The sequence below is a fragment of the Lepidochelys olivacea genome, assembly GCF_965140295.1.
Source record: "Lepidochelys olivacea isolate rLepOli2 genome assembly, chromosome: 3".
Taxonomy (NCBI): Eukaryota; Metazoa; Chordata; order Testudines; family Cheloniidae; genus Lepidochelys; species Lepidochelys olivacea.
Genome location: NC_140413.1, coordinates 100558206 through 100581595, shown reverse-complemented (window position 1 = coordinate 100581595; position 23390 = coordinate 100558206). Strand labels below are relative to the sequence as shown.

At 40.6% G+C, this 23390-nt stretch overlaps 1 protein-coding gene across 13 annotated transcripts in view; it reads left to right on the top strand.

Moving 5' to 3' along the window:
- EPB41L2 (erythrocyte membrane protein band 4.1 like 2) overlaps nt 1–23390 on the top strand; it is a 289024-nt gene that overhangs the window by 236599 nt on the left and 29035 nt on the right. For 10 of the 13 annotated variants that reach the window (XM_084624357.1, XM_084624363.1, XM_084624356.1 and 7 more), the window contains 3 exons: nt 4065–4237; nt 9898–10082; nt 20404–20466. In XM_084624357.1, coding sequence (XP_084480483.1) covers nt 4065–4237; nt 9898–10082; nt 20404–20466 — 421 coding nt within the window. The remainder of the gene's footprint in view (nt 1–4064; nt 4238–9897; nt 10083–20403; nt 20467–23390) is intronic. The other 3 variants (XM_084624353.1, XM_084624364.1, XM_084624362.1) reach the window with 1 other exon arrangement.

Sequence of the window (23390 nt, the reverse complement as noted above, 5' to 3'; positions counted from 1 at the left end):
GATTGACAGTATGCAGTCTCATAAACCTTGTAGTGAACATAAAAGCAGTTAAATAATAGAGCCATCTTGCTAGACAGCTTTTTGTGGCAGATGTATATTTTCTAATGGGAACAATGTGGTTATAGTGGATCGCAAATTAAATGAGTCAACAAGGTAATACTGTTGTGAAAAAAGCAAGCATCATTCTGGATGTATTAGCAGGAGTGTTTGTGAGCAAGACACAAGATGTAATTATTCCACTCTACTCAGTGCTGTTAAGGCCTCAGCTGGAGTATTGTGTCCAGTTCTGGGCAGCACACTTTGGGAAAGACTTGGACAAATTGGAGAAAGTCCAGAGGAGAGCAGTAAAATTTATTAAAAGTCAGAAAACATGACTTATGAGGAAAGATTGAAAAAACTGGGTATGTTTAGTCTGGAGAAGACTGAGGGGGGAACATAATAATATTCAAGTATGTAGAAGGTTGTACAAAAAGAAGAGTGATAAATTGTTCTCCTTATCCTCTGAGGGCAGGATAAGAAATAATGGGCATAAATTGCAACAAAGGAAATTTAGGTTAGACCTTAAGAAAACCCTTTTAACTATACGTGTAGTTAAGCACTGGAACAAATTACTTAGGGAAGTTGTGGAATCTCCCCCACTGGAGGTTTTTAAGAAGAGATTAGACAAACACTTGTCTAGGTGTTCCTGTCTCAGTGCAGGGGAATGGAGTAGATGACTTATGGAGGTCCCTTCCAGGTCTAAATTTCTCTGATTCTAATATTTGTGTGGCTTTGGGCCAATTATATTAATTGGCAGTAGAAATTGGAATTTCTCTTCTCTCAGCCATACCTCCTCTAGTTTTTTTTAAAGAAAATCCTGGTTTGCCATTTGCACTGTTAAGTTTCAGCTGTGAATCACTCATTAAATACATAATTTAGAAAACATTCCTGTTTGAAATCAGTTCATAGAGCGTCACACCTGTCTCACAAAATTTTACATTTGACACTATAAACCTTACAAGCATATAAGGCATGGAAGGTTGTCTAATTAATAAAAATGCACTGTTGATATGTGATTTTCTCAAACTGAATATGAAGTTAAGAAAATCTAATCATTTGGTGAGTGCAATCTATGACCAGAAGTGATATGTAGCACAAGCCACTCTGCTGCGTGGCTGGGATAAATCAGTGTTCTTGAAATGATTCATACCGTTGCAATAGTTACTTTGAAATTTGCTTGATAATTTATATTTTGTCATTATTAAATTAGTATGTAGTCCAAAATAGGAAAGAATCCTTGATTGAGCTACATCTATAGTAGCTGATCAGCTTAGATTTTTAAAAGGTAATTTACAACTGTAAATGTTTTCAGTGACATTTTATATTTATCAGAAAATCTTTCTACAGAAATAGAACAGAATTTAATTGGGTTTCATTCCAACCAGAAATAGATTTTTCTAGTCAGGGATGGTATTATAACAAGTACTAAGCTTCAAATACTCTCACCATCATGTACTTCCACTGATGTCATCAGGCAGAAAATCCCTAGAACCTCTCCATCAGGATTTTAAAATAATAAAATCCTGATCTCTTTTCTCTCATTGAATGCCAGAAATAAACAGGATCACAACTGTTACAGCCCAAAATTTTTTAATGTTTTTCTCTGCTCGTGCCACGTGTTCTGTGCATTCTACATGACAGTGAATTTTGCATGTAATTCACACATACAATTCAACTTCCAGGTTTAAGGAAAACTCTTTTCATAAGGTTAGTAATTCCTTTTAGATAACTGAAGATGTGTGTTAACATAAGCTTTGTATATTGGATGGTATCCCTTTTAGTTTAAAAGATGACTCTCCAAACTTCGTACATACACTATTAAATATGAAAACAGGCCAATCTGTGCCTTTCTTTTATAATATTTATGGAAATTCAAACGATATAGAATTCCAGTTACATTCTAGTAAGTAACAATCCACTTTAAGAGCTGCTGTCAAACTGGGTATCTACTCTGCTCTTCGCAGGTGGTCTTAGTCTTCAGCCTTGAACCTTATCATATACAGAAAGACTGCGTGTATACCCATGTATAAATTAATGCATATAGTACTTGTGATGTTGTATTAGAAATTTTTATTTTTTTCAGTGTCTTCCCAGAACTTCTTGCGCTGCTATAACCATAACTTTGTCGGTTATTACATGTAATTAAGCTTGAAATATAAAATATCCTTTAAAATACCCTTAATCAGGAAGTAATTAGCTCCCTTGTTTTTTCCTTATTAAAAGTTTATCTCAGCAGGGTAGAGGATAAAAATGGAAGTTAATGCTGTAGCCTTGCCAACATTTGAAAACAAAGAACAGTAACAGTAACACCCTGGGAATGTATTCTCTGCCTTCTTTCTCCTCATTCCGTAATAGACTTACTTTAGGAAACACTGTATTGTCAATGAGAATTTACAGAAATTATTCAGACAGGATTGTGGTATAAGGCTGTCCTCACAGTCAAAGAAGGAAGACACGATGTTTAGTAGTTCTGCTGTACAAGCATCCTAAAATAGGAGGGTGTGCAAATTAACCTTTCATTAAAATGGCCACCATTTTTGCCTACTTACCTGAGGAGGGAATCCCTTCAATCAATGGAAGATCTTAAAAATATATTTTAAACTCAGATGCTTCCTGAGGAATTTGCAAAAGCTACAGGGAATGCTCAGATGCTTTATCTAAATTCACAGAGGACTTCTAAAGGTTTCAAATACTGCAGTAGGGGAGTCTCTAAAAGGGACCAGATTGGAAATGGCAGCAGCAAGAACCTTTGTAGATAGATGTGGATTCTGTGCTGCAGTATTCAGGAATTTGAGACAGCATTGTTTCTTTGATTTCAGGTTATCCCAAACTTAGTGCAGTGTGGACCACAGCTTAGCAGAGTAGATTGTCCACAAGGAAATTTCTTTTCATACTAGTCCTTGCATAATAGCCATATGGCATCTAAAGCAGTTGCTTGCATGAGAAAGTATTCAGGAACATACTTCTACTCTTTATCTCCCTCTCCCCTGGGGTTTTGTTTTGTTTTTTGTTTTTTCTTTTTTGGATTCCCTGTTGCATTTATGGTCTGTCCCGCATACTTTGCCTATGCCTAGGCATCTGGTTCTCTCATCCCCCTGCTTCTCTGGACATTCCTTCCTTGCTGTGCCACCAGTTCCAGTCCTTTTGGTGGTCACCTCCTGTTTCTTCTCTTCTAATATGTAACAGTGACAACTAGGCTGGCTGCTCCTCATCCAACTACTTCAAGTAATAGATCTCTCTCTTTTGCAATAAAGATCCTGGATATAAAAAGAAGTAGCTAGAAACAAAGACTCGGTATCCCATGACCAGCCAGTTCTTCATAGACCACAGTTTTGGAACTGTCAGAGTTTGCAACATGAGAAACCTTAAAGTTGGTATAGGCATTGAATGCTAAAGCTGTGGGCACCAAACAAATAATGTAAGATCTATATCCGTTGAGATGCTTTGAGTAATTTTCCAAGGATTTAGCATGTTATCATTTTTGTATGTTGCTGGACCATTACTGGCTTTTTCCCTCTGCCTTGCTCAAACAGAACTTTTAATCTTTTTCAATTCAGTATCTTAAATGAAAACACCAATCTTCTAATTTCTAGAGCATTGATCTTTTAGCCAGATGCTATTAACTGCTGTTAGTGTCACTAATTTCTATTATTGAAATACAGTAGAACCTTGCTAATTCTCAGTGATATCTGGCAGACCAATAGCAAATTTCTGAATATCATGATTAGCAATTAAAGCGAAAAAAAAAAATTAAAACAGTAAGTGTAATCCACTGCAAAATTTATAAAATTCAGTTATTTTGATACTTGTAGCTTAATTTTCTTTGTACTTTTTTGCAAGATAAGATCAACTTTTACCAACTTTTAACGATCTTATATGCTATTTTTATCTGAAGCTTGAATTTTAACATTAAACAATTTTCCTTTCCAAATTAACTCATAGTATGATGAGCAGTTACGAAGTGCTGTGCTAAAGCATTTACTAAAACTAGCGAAATGACTTTTAATCTAATATTTGTTTTTTAGACTTGTATCACCAGAACAGCCTCCTAAGGCGAAATTCCTGACCTTGGGTTCCAAGTTCCGCTACAGTGGCCGTACTCAAGCACAGACACAGCAGGCTAGCAACCTTATAGACAGACCAGCTCCGTACTTTGAGCGCACCTCAAGCAAACGTGTCTCCAGGAGTCTTGATGGGGGTAAGAGATTCTGATAAGGAGATATCATGTATTACGTGACTGTTTCATTGCATCTTGCTGCTTTCTAAGTTCAGTTTATAACTTTAGAAAATCCTAACATCTGCATGCCTAGAACGTTAATAATCAGACTTTATGAAATTTGCAACTCAGTTCTACAGATTTATGTGTGTTGAGTGCCAACTATATTACACCTATTCCCAGGTGCTTTGTAAAAGCATTTTCTGCAATTCCTAACGTGTTGCTATTTTTGTGTTTTCTTGGGGGGGGGTGAATAACCTTTTTTAGCAGTGATACTATCACTGCGCTAACATCGTGAGCTGTAAATCTTTTTGAAGAAGCTTTGTAGAGTAAATACAAATTTTGCTAAGCCAGACCTTTTTTTCAAAGGGTTACTGCACACATTACAAGTAATTATTGTGGATATTTAAAAATAACATTGGTATGTCTACTTGCCCATCGCTTAATGAAGAAATCTTAAGCATGGAATTAGACTAAAACACAGGACTTCTGGGAGCCAGCAGGGGAAAATGGATGTCTAGATCTGGAGTTCCTGCTCAGGCCCACAAAAATCCACCGACATCCACTATATTAAGGTCACAGTTTTTTTGTCTCTGGGTGGTTCGTTCTGTTCTTTAACATCCTAGTAGCAAATTGACCTGGTTTTTAACCCCTCTCTCTCCCCGGGTTCCCCACAAATCACAAAGAAACAGAGGATCTCTTTCAGCCCTGTGCAGGGCAGCATGACAGCACTCAAGGAGGAGTGCCTAGTAGGCCTGGATCAAGTCTACAAAATTCGAAAGCAGATATCCAAAGAACAGATCCTGCTTTAAGGAAATACCAAGGATATCTCTGAAATTAAAGTTGCGACTGCACCACACCAGCTGAGTTTTCAGAGGCTATCCTCCAGCACTGGGAGGCAAAAACTAGAACCTCTATTTTAGAAGACCGTGTGGGCTCTGTTAGGATCACTAGAGACAAACAATGTCTGATCCAAAAGCTACATGATGAAATCAGTGACCTGGAGGGCCGGTCCAGAAGATTTGAGAGTGGCTGGCTACCCTGTGGAAGTAGAAAAGGACAAGCTAGTAGAATTTTTGTCCAAGATACTTTCCTTACACCTTGATACAAAACTGATCCTCGAAAGAGCCTGTTGCTCCCCAGCCCCCAAGCCCTCAACTAATGCTAAGCCCCTCTAGCTTCTCTTCTGTCTCAACTCATGAATTCCCCTAGATACACTTCACCCTACCCATAGCCCTGAGTTTTGGTGGGCACAGCAGAAAATGTTTGCTGGGACGCTTCCCGCCTTGAGTACCTGTGGCTAATTTACTTACATGTGTTTCTTGGAACATAAAAGGAATCTGTCACCCTCTGAAAGGGGTTAAAAGGTGTCTCACTTAAGAAACTTGAAAGCTGATTTTCTATTTCTCCATGAAGCACACTGCATTGAGTCTGAGGCTGAAAAGCTTAAAGACTGGATTGGTGACAGTATTTGTAGTAATTACTCAGCCAAGTCTAAGAGTGGAGATGTCAATCCTGTTCCATAAAAAACTGAGCACACAAATCCTATCAACTGACACAGACGTGGAGGGAAGATTTGTAATTGTTAAAAGTTAAAGTAATTGTTAAAGTTTTGAACAGTTTGAACAAACTAGTCTTGGTGCCTTGAGTCATGAAAAACTCCCTCGACTGGTGTAAGGACCCTGGCAGTGTTTGTGCAGGGGTCTCCTTTGCTCAACCATCTCCAACATCAGTAATAACAACAGATGCATACCTTTTGGGCTGGGGAGCCTACAACAAGGAGATTTCTCCAGGGACTGGAGAACCGCTTCCCAGAAGTCAGATACCCTACACTGGCATGGGATCTCAACTTGGTGCTCAGATTCCATACAAGGCCCCCTCCCCCACTTTGAACCTCTGGCTACTTGCTCCCTTCTATACTCGTCTATGAAAACAATCTATCTTGTAACCGGTTTCAGAGTAACAGCCGTGTTAGTCTGTATTCGCAAAAAGAAACTGAGTACTTTTGGCACCTTAGAGACTAACCAATTTATTTGAGCATGAGATTTCGTGAGCTACTCCGAAGGCAAGGGACACTCACCTGAAACTTTTCATATAAAACCAATCCATGAGATATCATTTTGATCCAGGCACTAAGGACCCTCTCAGAATAGAGTAGTCTTCTTCCAAGAGTGCTCTGGTGAGTATTACCCCGGAATTGAGGGGTGTGTACCATAGAACTTAATCAAGCTAATTGCAACCATATTGTGTGCATTCAGCCATCATGAATTAATAAAAAGAACACCACATAGTTAAGGGTTAATTTGGACAAGCTAGGCTTTTGGAGGCAAGGTCAAATAGTAGCTGCAGGCTTGCAGTTTCTGCTAATGAGAATGGAAGGAGGGGAGAAAAGTCAGCAAATTATGAGATTGAAAGAAAAGTGCATGGAGACCTTGAGTTTGGGTGCCTTTTGATGAAGAAGCTTATTATGGCTAAGATTGTTAAAGTGTTTTGTTGATTGAAGTTAGGAGAAGTGATGACCCAGTAGGGGTCAGTATGAGCTGTGTTTTGTAAAAAAATAGTTATAAAAAGACTAGATAATAGAGTGCTTTGGAGCAGTTCTCTTAAGCTATCCTGAGAGACATTTTTCTGACCCCGTACGCCACAGCTGGGAAGCGATCAGCCATCATAGAATATCAGGGTTGGAAGGGACCTCAGGAGATCTAGTCTAACCCCCTGCCTAAAGCAGGACCAATCCCCAGTTTTTGCCCCAGATTTCTAAATGGCCCCCTCAAGGATTGAACTCCCAACCCTGGGTTTAGCAGGCCAATGCTCAAACCACTGACCTATCTCTCCCCCCCATCGCTGGCCTGCTACTAATTACTCAATACCATCTCAGATTTTAGGTATTTATTGGATGTTCTAAACCTATTGTTTAAGTCTGTGTGTGCTTAAATCTAATCAATAGTAGTTTTAGATAAGATCATGCTTGCTTGTACCAATCTTTCATCAGTAGGAAGTGCTGTGTTCCCATTGATTTAAACCTGACATCGCCTGGAGTGAAACAGTTAAGTTACCACAGGTTTGGGTTCTGAAAACCATGGGTAACAGTGAGCTCTGACTCTGCTGTAAACTCCCAAGCATCTTCTTTGTAAAAGACGCTTTCTGCTATTCCTGCTCTCAAGTCTTTGTGACTGGCTTCTGAGAGGTGTAGGTCACAGCGTTGCTCTGCAAAAGAGCACAGGCATAAATCACTTTCCCAGGGACCTGATAAAATAAGGAGTTTAAATTCTCACTGACTGTCAAAGGCACAAATATCAGTTAGGTGCCTAATTTGCCATTAAAAATCTCCCCTTGTAATGTACACTCCAAGGCATTCTCTTGGTTTACACTAAGTCAGTAAAACTTTCTTGAGTAATTATTTTGCAACTTCGAGCCAAACAAATGTTTAAAATCAGATGTTTACATATAGGTATTGTTCTTGGTACAGTGTCAATTCCATATCTGCTCATACTGCCCCAGATATGAGATTTTAATAGTTTACCATCATCTTCTAGGGTAATTAGATTCTATTTTTTCCCAGTAAAAGTGTGGTTATCTTTGTAGATTATTGTAATATTAAAGTGATTCATCCATACCCATACAGCTGCTTCTTCTGCTTTCAAGTTCCTGTGGGCATCTCTCTGTGGTGTGCTACTGTCATGGTTATACAGGTCCAATGCTCTGAAACAGTCCCTGGGAGGACCCCTTCAGTGTGCCAGACCCACTTTAGGGTCACATCTCACTAGAATAAGTCAGTTGGCTTCACTGACTCCTTAGATCAAACCTTGGCGCATTCAGCACCCTTGCTTCACACCATGAGCTCCCTCCAGCGAGTCCACATGAGTACACCCAAAGGGAGCAATGCACTCTCCCATCTTAACCTGCAGTGACTCTCGGCCATCGTTGTAAAAGCAGAAGGGTTTATTAGCAGTCTGGAACGCAGGGTAGAAAGTCCTTGGTTAACATAGACAGCATAATCAATCTTGGTCTGTCTCAGAGCCATCTGACCCCTTGTTAGTCCCAGTCCTGGAGCATCCTCTTCCAGCAGCCAACACTTAACACCCCCACCTGGCACCTCCTCAGTCCTTTGTTCTTGTTCCCAGGCAAACATTGTCACCATGCCCTCCGCAACCCTTTTCCAGCTGGTCAAACCTGGCTGGCTTCCTAAGTAGGGTGGATCATCCATTGTCATTAATTGCTAGGTGCCAAATGTCTGGGCAATTGGAGTGGCCATTGTCTTCTCAGACTTTCCATGGTCATGGGGGCACACGCCACAGGCCGCTAGGAGTCAGTCAAACGTATCTCTGCATCTCTACAAAGAAAAACAACTTTTCCCCACCACCTAGTTAACCAGGCCTCACGCAAGGGAAACTGAGGCATGCACAATAGTCATACAAAATATTATAAAAATTTCCCACTCTGTCACACCTACCATTTCTGTTAGCTTTCTTGACTTGTGTAATCCTGTCAGAATTCTTCACTCATGTATATTTATTCTTCTGCCCACTTTTCACTGCTTCTTGCATCTCTTCTCAAAGGTGTACTTATTTTAGGGTGACCAGATATACCGATTTTGTAGGGAGGATCCCAATGTTTGGGGCTTTGTTTTATATAGGCACCTATTATCCCTCACCCAGTCCTGATTTTTCACACTTGCTGTCTGGTCACCATAACTTATTTAAACATTTTTAATTTCAGGTTGAATGTCTGCTGCATTATTGCCAGTGTTTTGGCTGAGCCAGCTGGTCTTAGAGCTCCTCCTGCTGGTTAATACTATTATAGTGATTCTAGCTGTCAGAATAAAATTGATTCAATAGCTGTCTTTTGTATTCATGCATGCAACTGAAGTGAGCTGTAGTTCACGAAAGCTTATGCTCAAATGTGTTTAGTCTATAAGGTGCCACAAGTCCTCCTTTTCTTTTTTGCAAATACAGACTAACACGGCTGTTACTCTGAAATCTGTCTTTTGTGTTACATGATTCATCAAATATACATATTAGGTATTGCCAATAATTAGCTAACAGGGATGGGTAAACCAAGCTGAATAAAAGAAAAAACAACTCAAGTTTCTCTCTGGATACAGAGAGAATCTTGAAAAAGTGTAGCTTTTTTATATTGAACTTTGTGTGTTTCTACAGTGCCTGATGTCTGGGTTCAGAAGTAGAAATACTTTGAGAGATTTATATATGCATGGTGTATTAGCTGCTGTATTAGCTGAAAACAGAATGTACTGAAAATATCAAATTTGTGCAAGATGGTTTATATCATGGGGATATGATGACATGTGCAGCCTACATGTTCTTTGTTCTTGTGGTTTCTGTTGTCACCAGAAATATGGTGGTTTTTAAAATGGCTACTTGACTATAGTGTTTTCTCTGTATAGTACATACACATCACAATTAAGAACAGTTATCCATTGCAGGTTGTATAAATGCAGTTAGAACCATACACTTGGGATGTTATCATAACTTCATTTACTGTTCCGTTCGCAGTGTTCCCCTGCATTATTCTTATCCCTGAATGGCTAAGCCATTGTAAAACAGAGTATTTTATGTTCAGAAGTCCCAAAAATAAAACTTCCAGCATACCCAGAATAACCAAAATTTTCGGTTCTCTAATAGCTCCTGTGGGTATCACAGACCAAAGTCTGCTAAGGGACTTTTCTGCTGCCACAGTGGGACCTGCTGGTGATATGGTCTTTGCTGGTGAAGCTGTTGGCCAGACCAAGTTAAAAAACGGCGAAGGTAGAGATGAGGATGGAAGCCCAACTAAAATTCCACAACTGGAATTAACCCAGGATGAAAAGGTATGATGGATTGTAACAACAAAAACAACTCTTAACAAACATTTAAAGTGGAGTTGTATGTCTCTTAAAAATAACAAGCAACATACTAGAAGATATTGTTAATAAATTATTTCAAACTACTCTGTTTAACCATATATGTACACACAAAGTATTTTATATAACCAAAAGGAAGGAACAAATTGCAAATTTGCATGTGTGACATTCAATCTTGTGAATTTTTTCCTTTTAATTATTGCTACAAGTTAATTTTAATTTGTCATAATTAGGCACTACTTAAACACTTGCGGTATATAATTGTTCAAACTGAACTTTCTCTTAGCTAAATGTGGCTCAAAGTAAGTTAGTTTATACAATTTTTACTCTGAACAAACTTCCAAAAATTGTGCTGTCATACACAACCTGTTTGGTTGTATATATTTTCTTTTTTGAGTAAACTTCAGTGCTTAACATGGTGCTTGCTTTATTTGCCAACTGCAAAAATCTTTTAAGCTGTCCTTTTATACGTCAGTATCTGTTATAGAAACACATTGACTTATTAAAATAATTTCCAAGTAGAACTGAAAGACAGCTTTCCAGGGAAAGTTCGGTTTGTTGATGATGGAGAAATTCTAATGCAAGTGGCAATTTACTTGTCTTATTTATTGGAGTTAGCAAGGAAGCAGATCATAAACTTTAATTTGGATTAGTTTTATGTGCTTTCACATCAAGATTTGAGGCAACACCTCTTTCCTAAATGTAAGCTCAAGCTTTGGAGTTCAGACGTAATAGTCTGTGTATCTTCTCTGACATGTATTCCTGTTTTTCCTGGGAGACATCCAGGAATTTTCCTTGCTATTGGGTTTTAAAAACAAACCTTAAGGAATTTTCATTTTGAAAACTGCATTTTTGTGAGTTAGGGTACCCAATTCACTGCCCAGGGGACAACATTTGGGCTGCTGAGTCTCCCAATGCAGCTGACAGCCCAGCCCACCTCATCCTATAACTGCCATGTGAGACCAAATATGAACAGCCTCATGTTTTTATTGCCAAAAAACTTAAACAACTAACTTCTAGTCAATCAAGGAAGACACACACAGTTCTATATTTGATGAAAACATGTATTTAGGTAAATTAATATGCAAATTTTGGCTCCTGGCAAGATGCCAGTGTGGTCCCTCAGAGTCACAAAGCTGGGGCACCCTAGGACAGATTAGGTAACCAAGAAAAATTCCTCAGCCATGGGATGGAAAAGCTAAATGGTTTGGGAAGGGCTTGCATGTTTTATGAAGCTATTCGGTGTAGCTTGCTACATGTACCAGCTCTGCAAACAGCATTTTCTATTTTTGCTGTTTTTAAATTCCAGAGGAAATGGTAGTAAATCCTAGGATCAAAGTGCCTGCTTGTCTTGTTACGTCCTGCTGTATACCATGAACTTTCTGCCAAAGCTTTGAATGTTTGCTCCCATCTGTAGTAAGTGACTGCACTTACTACCGTTCAAAAGTGCAAAGTTTGTCACAACCTTAAAACAAAAAATCTGTAGTGAATTCAGATTCAGAATTCTTAAAACTGGACAAGTGGGCTAATTTTAAAAATACATGGGGCTTTTCAATTTTTATTTGGCTTTTATATTGCATTGGTAGTGCTAGCTCTACTTCTGAGTAAAAGGTTTCACTAACTAACAATTTCTTTTTTCCCCCCTCTTCTTGTGCATTCTTTCTGCCTACAAACTTACATTTTGTTGTGTTTTCATATTCAACTGTGGCTGGACTTTTTTTTTTTTTCAGTCCCTTCACATGTATCCACCATCACCACACCTTCACTGTGTTTCATCCTGTCCCACAAACCTGCCAACTGTCCCTGAGATGGACATGCTTTTGGACATTTCAGAGGAAGATCCCTTTTGGGACTATGTCCATAGCCCCTCGGACTGCTGGGAGTGCAGTCCCACGAGAGTAATACCAACTCACAGTGGAAATGAAGTGACATTGCCTAATAATATCTTGGAGCCTATGAGACTCCCAGTTAGTCGCCCTTCTTCTCCTGCAATAGAGGGAAAGCCCCATAAAACAGTTGACTACAAAGATACTGAGTTTAGGTTTTCATTAAGCTTTAGCAAACTCTTTGCTTTTAATTTCCTTTCACTGCTTGATGAGGATGGTTACATCAGTTTTCCGAGCCTCCCTGAGGTTTGCATCTCCTATCTCCCACCTGGCCTTCAACACTATGTTCCTATCACCTCTCCCTCATTCATTCCCTCTTTTCTCCTTATCTTTGTGCTGCTTCTCTCTGCTTTTCAATCTGTTCCTTTCTCGCTCACATTTTCCCTTCCTCTCGCTCTGTCCCTCTGCTACCTGGAGCCTAAGGCGACTTCATTGAGCGCCTCTTATGACAATGACCTGAATGACAAAGCAGAGGAAGAGGAGGTGTGTAACTTTGTCACTTAAATGCTGCCACCTGCACTTGGACTTTGCATCTGCACACTGAGAAGCACTCAACCTTGCACACATCCTAGTGTACATTTAGTTGTTATTTATTAGATATATTTTGGAATAAGATTAAATAATCAGTAAAGTTGTTGAGCAACATTCCTCTGTTAGACTAATCGTTAAATCAGTCCTAACCTATTGCCCTTCTCAGTCCATTAACTTTGAAATGCAGACATGGAGCTGAATCTTAGAGGTTCTGTTTAAATCTGTAAAATAAAAATCTCTAAAAGTCTGTCTCTTATTTTAGTTCAGCAAACTGTGAAAGCTGTAAACAGTGTTCTTTCTTATAATAGTATCCCTGTGGATGCTCCCCTTCAGGTGGTGCGCATATGCCTCTTGATCCCTGGATCATAGATTTCTAGCTAGCACTGTCCAGTCAGCCCATGCATGTGCCCTATGCCTTTTCATGGGAGACACCCTGCTATACAGGGGTGCACAGACGAATAGCCCTTAGTTTCTCCTCTAATGCCTTGGCCCGAGACAGAACATTGTCCTCCTACAGCATTCTTGGACTTTTCTCTTAAAGTTAGTTACTTTATAGTTGTAGGTTTCTGTTTAGAGTTCAGTATAGTTGGTTAGTTTTAGCTGAGAAGACTGTTTGTTTTTTCCCTCCCTTTTATCCCGGGACATTTGTCTTCTCCTGGTGGGGTACGCCTGGTTTGTCATGCTTCAAACATTACCACTCTTACTGGGAGGCTAAAGTGGTAAACAGCAGGCATTCCATGTGCATCCGTTGCCTGGGGGAGTCCCACATCTCTCAGAAGTGTTCCTTCTGTTTGGCCCTGAAGTCCAGGGCTTGGAAGAACAGGGAGATAGAACTCAGACCGTTGGCTATGGAACATTCCAGGCAACTGCTCTGTAAGCCAGGTCAGGAGACACACCCCCACCTGCCCGTACATCTGTCCCCAGAGAGATCCAGTACCCCATCAGCTTCAGAGCATGCTTCCCCTAAGGAAGGGAAATCTTTGGATGCTGGAAAGACTCCCAAAAAGAGAAGCGCAGACTTTATCTCTAATGAACCAGCTTCAAAAAAGACTGTCAAGACTGTCCCTGTCAAGGTCTTCAGTGTCCAATGTTACTGTTGAGGCCAAGGACTCTTTCTTGGGTACTGCCAAGTCTTGGAGCTCTAAGGACAGGAGGCATAGCTCTGTTAGGGCACCTGTACCCTCCACAAGGATGGTAAGCCATCGGCACCAAAGCATTCTAATGAGCTTCTGGTGTTGTGCATCTTAATCCAGCCATTGGTACCAATGCAAACAGCTCAGCAGGGGGTGGCTATACAAGCGGTACCCTCTGTACCGAGCAAGCGTCAGTGCCTGACATCTACAACATCTGAGTTCACCCATCACTGTTAACGCTGTCACCTCCAGCTATGGCATCCAGTACCATAGGCGTTCTGATACCTGAGGGACCTCTCAGTGGACAAACCAGAATCCCTTTTGTTGTCTGGTACCGAGTGTGTCTCAGAGACCTCAGTCTTTGTGTGGCCTTTCTGTGTCACAGGACTCTCCTCCATCTACATTGGCTGTCCCCCATGGGAGGATGCAGAGGATGACTCCCCGCAATCGGTATCCTCAGTTTCTCCCAGGAGTTCTTATGTACTCCTTTGGGAAACCGCCCGTGCACAGAGTGGACCTTGTGTGACACCAAGGATGGTGGAACCAACCTTGTATGCCACCCTCATTCCTTATGGATCCCTGCAGTGGCCATATTTTGATGTGTGGCCTGCCTATCACCAGCAATTTAACAGTCCACCAATACCTTCTCTCAGGGAGACCAGGATTTCGTGTTGTCCTCTACCCATTTATGACAGGAGGAGATGTTTGAAGAGTAGGAGGCTAGGGCAAATGAGGAAGTTACCCCTGAGATTCCCATTTCACTGTCATCGCCAAATGAAGCAGTTGTGTCTCCACCACCTTCCCTGGCTGACGTCAGACAATTTCAGGACTTAATTAAAAGGGTAGTTGACAGCTTCCAGATCCCTCTGGAGGAGGTCAAAAATCCACAGCACAAGCTGCTAGATATTTTGCAGTCAGCAACACTCTCCAGATCAGCACTACCTGTTAATGAGGCTCTACTGGTTCCAGCTAAAATGGTATGGCAGACGCTGTTTCACCAATGTGCAAAAAGGCAGATAGGAAATACTATTTTCCCCTGAAGGATTCAGACTTTTATTTTCCTGTCCCCCACCTAACTCAGTCATGGCCAAATACAATGTTACTAATTACAAGATGTTCACAGCATTTATTGAGTATCTGCCACACAACTGCAGGGAGAAATTCCAGTCCATAGTTGTAGAGAGTGAACTATTGGCCAGAACAGCTCTCCAAGAGTCCCTAGACTCTCAGACACTGCTGCCAGATCCATCTCCTTAGCAGTAGCTGTGCACAGGACATCATGACTCCAACTTTCAGGGTTTCTGATAGAGGTTCAGAACATTGTAGGGGATCTCACCTTTGATGTTTATAAGCTCTTCTCAGACACCACAAATAACTCCCTGCACACGCTGAAGAAATCCAGGGTTACCCTTTGTTCCTTGGGCATTTACATACGTTATGAGCAAGAAACGTTTTAATAGGGCACAAATTGCTCAGACATCATGCTATGCTCAGTTCTTGGGGTACCACAGACCTGCAGAACTCCCCAGGAAGAGACAGGTTTCAGAGGAAAAGGGCCACCCAACCACCCTTCATCACCACTCAAGCATAATCTAAATAGTAGTTTTGATGAGTTGGTTGAGAGTTCGAATCCTCCCACTTCTCTGATTTTACAGTTGTGTCCTTTAACCTTCTCTTTGGAGACTGTCTTGTCCATTTCCACCAGGCTTTGGAGCGAATCACCAGTGGCTCTTGGAGGTCATACACTATGCTATGCAGTTTCTGGCACTCCTTCCCTTCCACCCTCTTCAGGGACCCCTCTCACAACTTCTACTAAGGCAAGAGGTGGAGATCCTCTTCGGACTAGGAGCAATGGAAGTGGTCCCTTCCCTTACAGGGGCAGGGAGTTCTACTCAAAATACTTCCTAGTACCAAAGAAGGAAGGAAGTTGGAGGCCGATCTTAGATCTGAGACAGCTGAACAACTTTGTGACAAAAGTTCAGGGTGTTGACTCCAGCAATCCTTCACTAGAGGAAGGGGATTGGTTTTCATCCCTTGGCCAACAAGATGCCTACTTCCATATAACTATACGCTAATCACACAGCAGAGATGACCCATGCCTGCTGATGGGGGGAGGGGGCAGAGTGAGGGCAGCTGGCTTCAGCAGTGCTACTGAGCATGCTTAGTCCATGTGAGCATGCTCAGTACAAGCCAAGCAGCAAATCGGGGGGGGGGGGGAGAGGAGGAGAGGGATGTGACCCTGTATACCCAGTATTCCCCCCTTCCCCGAAGTGTGTCACCTTTGTCGCACAGGAAATACCTACGATTCACTGTAGTCCAAGATCATTTCCAGTATGGAGTGCATCCCTTCAGCCTACCCTCAGCTCCAATGGGGTTTTCAAAGGTTCTGGTGATAGTGGTGGCTTACCCTTGTCAGGAATTGATTCTTGTCATCCCATACCTTGATGACTGGCTACGCAAGGGCCATTCTTTCAAGGCAGAGTTATCGTCCACCCAGAAGGTGCTTGCTCTGTTCAAAGAGTTGGGCCTACAACTGAATATAAAGAAATCCACACTAGTACCAGTACAAAGGATACAGATTATAGGGGTGTTCTTGGACTCAGTGACAGCAAAAGCGTACTGGTCTTTACAGATGTCTGGCCATGTCAAGACTGTCAGGGACAATTCAGGGAAGATCACAACCACAATAAGGAACTGTTGTCAACTCTTGGGCCATATGGCAACTTTCACCTTGTGACCAATCATGCAAGGTTATGCTTCCATTGCTTCCAGGGTTGGCTAAGAGCTGCCTCTTCTCCAACCAGGTACATCTTGGACGGGAGGGTAACAATCTCCTTGCACATAAAGAACTCTCTAAACTGGTGGAAAGAGCAACCTGTGTAGGCATCCCTTTGTCACCCAACCCCATCAGTGACTCTAACAACCAGGTCATCCATGTTAAGATTCCTGTTGGGGAGCCAACTTCAACAACCTCACAGTTCAGGGTAGGTGGACAGTCCATGAAACAAATCTCCATCAACCTGTTGGAGCTCAGGGTGGTCAGGAACACTTGTCTCTATTTCCTGCCATCATCAGAAGCAAAAACGATGAGGGTCATGACGGACATGTCCTGCATGTTTTACATCAACAAGCAGGGAGGAGCAAGATCCACCTCCTTGTGCAGTGAAGTTATAAAACTCTGGAACTGGTGCATAACCACCCATATCGAGGTTTCAGCAGCCTGCTTGCTAGGCATCTGGAACACCATAGCAATGCCCTCAGCAGACACTTCTCCCAGGATTACGAAAGGGAGCTGGATGCTCAAGTTCTCCGTGGCATATTCCAGAAAAAGGGTCAAGGCAGGGGAGCTGGATCACCGCTCCCTGGGGGACACCTTCCTTCTACCAGGGAAGAAGTGTCGGTTCTATGCCTTTTCCCCAATGTCCCTAATTCTAAGGGTGCTGAACGAGATCAAGCAGCACAAGGCCAGAGTTATACTCGTAGTACCGACTTGACAGAGACTTGCTTCAGCTCTTTGTCCAACCATCAATCAAGCTCCCAACTATTCCTCATCTCCTGTCTCAAGGTGGGGAGTTCCGTGCTCCACCCCTGTCTGGCAGTTCTGCACCTCAGGGTGTGGCTCATGCATGGTTCTCAGGAATAGATGTTTCCTACTCTACGAAGGTACAGCAGGTGTTATCTAAACAATAGTTTGGATTGATGTTTTTTTCTATCTGCAGAAATGGAAGAGATTCATCCAGTGGTGTGGTCTTTGCTACCTCCAGCTGGAATCAGTTCCCTATTCTAGATTACCTGCCAGATCTGAAAACATCCAGGGTATCCATCAGTTCAGTCAAGATATACCTGGCCATCACATCAGCCTTTCTTCCCGCTGTTGAGGGATTCTCCATTTTTGCTAACCTGGTATCATACAGATTGAGTCTGGCCAATCTTTTCCCACACACTAGACATCCCATATCCTGTCTTGGGACCTCATCCTGGTTCTCAACCACTTCAGGAGACCTACATTCGAACCAATGGCGACCTGTTCTCTTCTTTTATCTGCAAAGATGGCCCTCTTAGTTGCCATCATGTTGGCCCATAGGGTCAGGGAAATTGTAGCCTTGATGGCAGATACCCTCTTTATCATGTGTTTTTTTAATAATAAGATGTCTTTACATCCGCATCCTAAATTCCTCCCAAAAGTTGTATCAGATTATCTGTCATCTTAACCAATATATCCATCTGCCAGTGTTTTTTTCCAAAATCTCCTAGTTCTCAACAGGAATCCTATTTCCATACCCTGGAATTAGAAGGGCCTTGGCCTTCTGCATAGGGATGACTAAGCAGTTTATGAAATCACCTAGACTCTTCATATCCTTCTCAGATAGGTCTAAGGGGGCTCCTATTTCTGCTTACAGGCTTTCAGAATGGATATTGAGTTGTATCTCTGCCTGTTATGAATCTTCAGGTTCTCAGCAGCGCGCGCGCACACACACACGGGGTGAGTGTATTCAGCCAGATTGCAGGCAACATCTACTATATTTTTGAAGAATATCCCAGTATATGAGATTTGTAGAGCTGCTACATTAACTTCAATCCATATGTTTTCAAAGCATTATTCCCTGCTCTGTGCCATCAGATCCGATGCGACACATAAGAACGGCCATACTGGGTCAGACCAAAAGTCCATTTAGCCCAGTATCCTGTCTTCCGACAGTGGTCAATGCCAGGTGCCCCAGAGGGAACAAACAGAAAAGGTAATCATCAAGTGATCCATCTGCTGTCGCCCAGTCCCAACTTCTGGCAAACAGAGGCAAGGGACAACATCCGTGCCCATCCTGGCTAATAGCCATTGCGCGGCATGAGGAGCACCGCTGAAGGAGCACTGCCGCAGTTGGGAGACTCCCGGCATAGGGCATACACGTGAGTTAAATGGACAGTGCTAGCTAGAAATCACCAATCAAGGGCTTGAGGCACATGAGCACCTGAAGTGGAGCACCCATATGGGGACACATCTCAAAGAACTACAGTTACTGCACAGGGGTGAGTAACATTTCCTTTCTTTTTTTGTAAATCCTGTCTTCAAAGAGGGCACTAGAATTATGACTTTCTGCTTTACATGGGTGTGTGCAAAGTTGAGTGTCTGCCCAAGGTTCTCCCTGGCTTTTAGCATGTTTAGTCATATTTAGCAATAGTTAAGGTGAAGAATAGTTTCTTTTATTCAACTGGATTGCTGATTAAGTAGCTGACTTTAATCATCAACATGTGAAAATTTGAGAAATGTTAAAGTATGTAATTTTAAAGTTGCTATGCAAAAGCATCAGTCTCATTAAGTGTGTGCACTCTGAACATCTGATCTGGCTGATGATAAAGTGCTGCTCTCCATATGCTTGCTGCTGCATGTCATAGCAAATACACCATGCACTGTAAAAGGGGGGAGTTTACTATGAACTTCACTGGTAATATGAAGCAAAATACTATAGCCTTATAACTGAGAGCCTTGAAAAGAGTGAGCACAGCATTTATTTCAAATTTTGTAGTAATAAATAACTCTCTGAGACAGTGTTGTATACAGCAGAGTACTTTCTCTTAGATATGTGACATGACATCTGTAAAAGACATACATATAGTAAAAGAAGTCTAAAATGGTGTAAATAAACACCACTAAAGATTTTCTCTGTCCATAATATAGTTCAACATACTTTTTGATGTGAAATTGCAACGAGTGCACTAACCTCAAATAAGTGGAAGTTGAAGGAAATTGTGATAAACTAAGGAAAAAATGACATACAATGTGATGTACTCCCTCACACAAAATTTGGAATTAAGCAATATATGTAATAAAAGTAAACCCCTTATCCAATACTTGCGATCTTGCACAGTGATCCTTTGAAAACCTGGCAATTGATGTTTGTACCTCAGGGTATTTTCAGAAAATAATTTCTCTCCTTAAAGTTGCATTCAGAATACTTATAAGTAGGATGTAAATTTTTTAAGTTCTCATATTTTGCATTAAAAAAAGCAAAAACCTACATGTATACCACACATTATCAGGCATTTACAGTAATCATTTGCCATTTTACCAAAACCAATTCATAGTATAAACTCCACTTTAAATGCTTTTATAAAGTTCCTCCGTAGTTTAATTTGACATTAAGATTTGGGGCAATATGGCTTTTCTCCTTCTCTTCTATCTTAATTTTCCACCCATCAGTGGGGAAAGCATGAAAAATGCAGGAACAAAGAGATGTGGGGGGAGAGAGAGAGAGAAACTTTCATTTTCCATTTCACATATTACTTCAGCCATTTCTACAACACTGTAGCTGGAGGAAGACCAAAGAGACTTAATAATTTCAGCAGCATCTGTGGCCGAAACAATAAAGGTATATAAACATAGCATGTGGTTTGCAGCTTTTACAAATAAAGGAAGCCCCTCTGTTGCCCCCGTAGATCACACTAACAACTCCTTTCTTTTTAATGATTTGCCATGTGCCTTCATATAGGTGGAGACCGGAGAGGAAGAAACGCAGCAGCAGGTGGATGCTATTTTTCAGTTAAATCTGGTTGTTGCCTGCCATTTAGTGTTTCAAAGCTTCTGTAGGTTTTGTCTGAATAGTGACTTTTGTTCTTATCATTTATCCCCCTGTTTATTTTTTAAAGTCGGTTATCGATCTGAGGGTCCTTTTTGGTTACTTGCTGATACATTTTATGTTCATTTTGCTTTCTTTTGTGTGTGTGTGTGGTTTAATTTCACAGAACAATTCCTTGAGAGTAAACGGGGAAAATATTTATGTCAGACATAGCAATTTAATGTTGGAGGTTTGTATAACATAAGGAACACTTTCTGTTTCCATGGGCTGCCAGGCTGCATGGGTTGGGAGGTCACTTGCAGGCTGTTAAGGACACAGTGCATGAAATGCATGGGGAAATGCAACTTGGAGATGCATGTTGTAAATTCTAGTTTTTCCATAAAGGAACAGCTTGTAAGCGTGAATCTACTAGAAGTTTTCAAAGTGGCAACTGGGAATAATAGCCCTGTTTAGGTAATAAATCAAATTCATTGGTCTGTTAATTACCATAAAATGGAATTTTTACTTGCCACACAAACCTACTACTTAATGGGTACCCCATGTAAGCTGTAGTTTAAGGCTCTCACTTAATATTTTTCATTTTATTTTCTGACACATGTATACTTGAAATGTGAGCTGGTGTGCTCTGGAGGAATAAGCATAGGTTCATAGATTCCAAGGCCAGATGGGAACATTGTGATCAACTAGTCTGACTTCCTATATAAGACCTGCCATGGAACCTCCCCAACATAATTCCTAGATTATAGCTTTTAGAAAAATATTTGATGCTTGATTTAAAAATTGTCCATGATAGAGAATCCACCACAACGCAGGGTAAAATGTTCCAGTGCTTAACTACCCTCGCTGTTAGAAGTCCCATAATCTTGAATTTCTAATCCTGGCTCTGCCAGTGACCTGCTGTGTGGCTTTAGGCAAATCACTTAGTGTTCCTGTTTTAGTATTCCCGTTTTTGAAATGTGAATAATTCTTATTTCCTAGAGAATTAATTCTTAGTGAGGATTAATGTTTGTAAATGGCTTTGAATCTGGAGTACTATTTAAGTACTGTTATTATTTATTATTGGAGTAGAGACATTTTGTTTTAAATAAATAGTTTTACAGTTCATTAAAGTGGAATTTAGTATGGCAGTACCTCTTGTTGCAGTCAGTGTAGTTTGTATGGTGATGAATAACTGAAAGTAAACTAACAAAACGTGCACAAAATATATAGAAAAATCCTATCCTATGTCTATTTAGCCTTGCCCGTAAAATGGGGCTATCAGGAATTCCCTCTGTCACGAAAGAGCTTATCTCTTATTTAATGACTGTTGTATTTATACAGTAATATGCAGATTTGTAGATTACAGTAACTTGACTAATCTGTTGTTGCTTTTGGCAGCTTTTGATAACTGTTCAAAATTTACTTTTGCATAATTTACTAAAACAATGAAAGCATGTTCTTCATAATCTTGCTTTGAACAAGTCCAAGAAATGTGCCTGGTCTCTCAAGCCACAATAATTGTTTACAACAACCCATTAAAATATGTCATTGGCTTCAGTTGTTTAATATCACTGCAGTTCTATGGAATTGCTATGGTATAACCTGTTTTTTATATTCCACCAATAATTAAGAAAACTTCTTTTTGTTTAAATCAAACAGCTTTTTAAAAAATCTCAAAATAGATATTTAAAGGTTGTATTTGTACTAAAAATTAATTTTAGATGAAAACTTAGGCCCTGGTCCCGCAAAGACTTGTGGATGGTGAGTGGACCTATGGACTTCCGTGGGGCTATTTATAGTGTGTAAAGTTAAGCACATGCGTCCAGGATCCAGGCCTAAATTTTTAGTATCAAATTTATTTTTTACAGGTTTACTTCAGAATTGACAATGAAATGAAGTAGAAGCTGATTAGTCAGTATCACTTTCTGATTTTCATGCACTAGTACAGTTCTGTGTTGTTTATGTTGTAACACTGCAGAGGAACAACAAGGAGTCTGGTGGCACCTTGAAGACTAACAGATTTATTTGGGCATAAGCTTTCGTGGGTAAAAACCCCAGTTCTTCAGATGCATGGGGTGAAAATTATAGAAAAAAGGGTAACTTCCTTCTCTTTGTGACAATATATATTTATGCCTGTTTCTGTAATTTTCACTCCATGCATCTGAAGAAGTGGGGTTTTTATCCACGAAAGCTTATGCCCAAATAAATCTGTTAGTTGTTAAGGTGCCACCAGACTCCTCATTGTTTTTGTGGATACAGAGTTACATGGTTACCCCCTGTTACTGCAGAGGAACACTTTAAAATCGTAGCCAAAATGTTTTAATAAAAATTCAGACACGTTTTGTATGTAGCCTCTTTTTATGAAAACTAAATCTTGGGCCTAAATTATTAAATATTATGAAAAGTCCAAATACTTTTCTTAGTTACTGTAGGTACTTTGATTTCATAGTACACTTATTTTGGGGTCTCAATTCTAAACTTAATCGCTGGCGGTTGCACTGTACCTCTTGTAAAGTCAACTACTCTGATGTCTGTGTTTGCATACACAGCATAGTTTTTTCACAAGATGAGGAATGGTATGAAGTGAAAGATTATGCTTGCAGTGTGTAATTTACTCCTCCTGCATAAAGCCTAAGTGTGAAGTTTCAGAAATGTTGGGGAGCTGAAATCTACTTCCCAAACAAGGGCTATTGAGGAGGTTGCTGCATAGTCCCAATCCCCATGCCTGTTCCTCTATCTTGTAGCCTGGAAGAGCAGCTATAGCCCTTTGATCCAAGTTGCACAATGTTAGGGTCAATGGATCCTTGTAAAAATGAAATTTGTTACTTATTTATTGCTCATTGTCCCCTCCTGTGCTAATCTGCATGGGCTAGCTCAGAGACCCTTTTTGGTATGTAGATGTGCACAGGCTTATCTCTCCATGGTGGTTCCATCTGCCATCCCACCCTTCAATACACAGCAGGTTATTAGCAATCTTAAACCCTGATCCTGCACATAGTTATGTTCCTGCTTAACTTTATAAGCAATGAGTAGCCCCTTGACTTTAATGGGACTATTCGTGTGTGTAAAGTTGAAGCATATGCATAGCCGTTTGCATGATTTGGACTTAATACAATATCTGTATTTATAAGTACTTTATTTTTGGCTTAAAGTTTCTTATTAAGAAACATACTT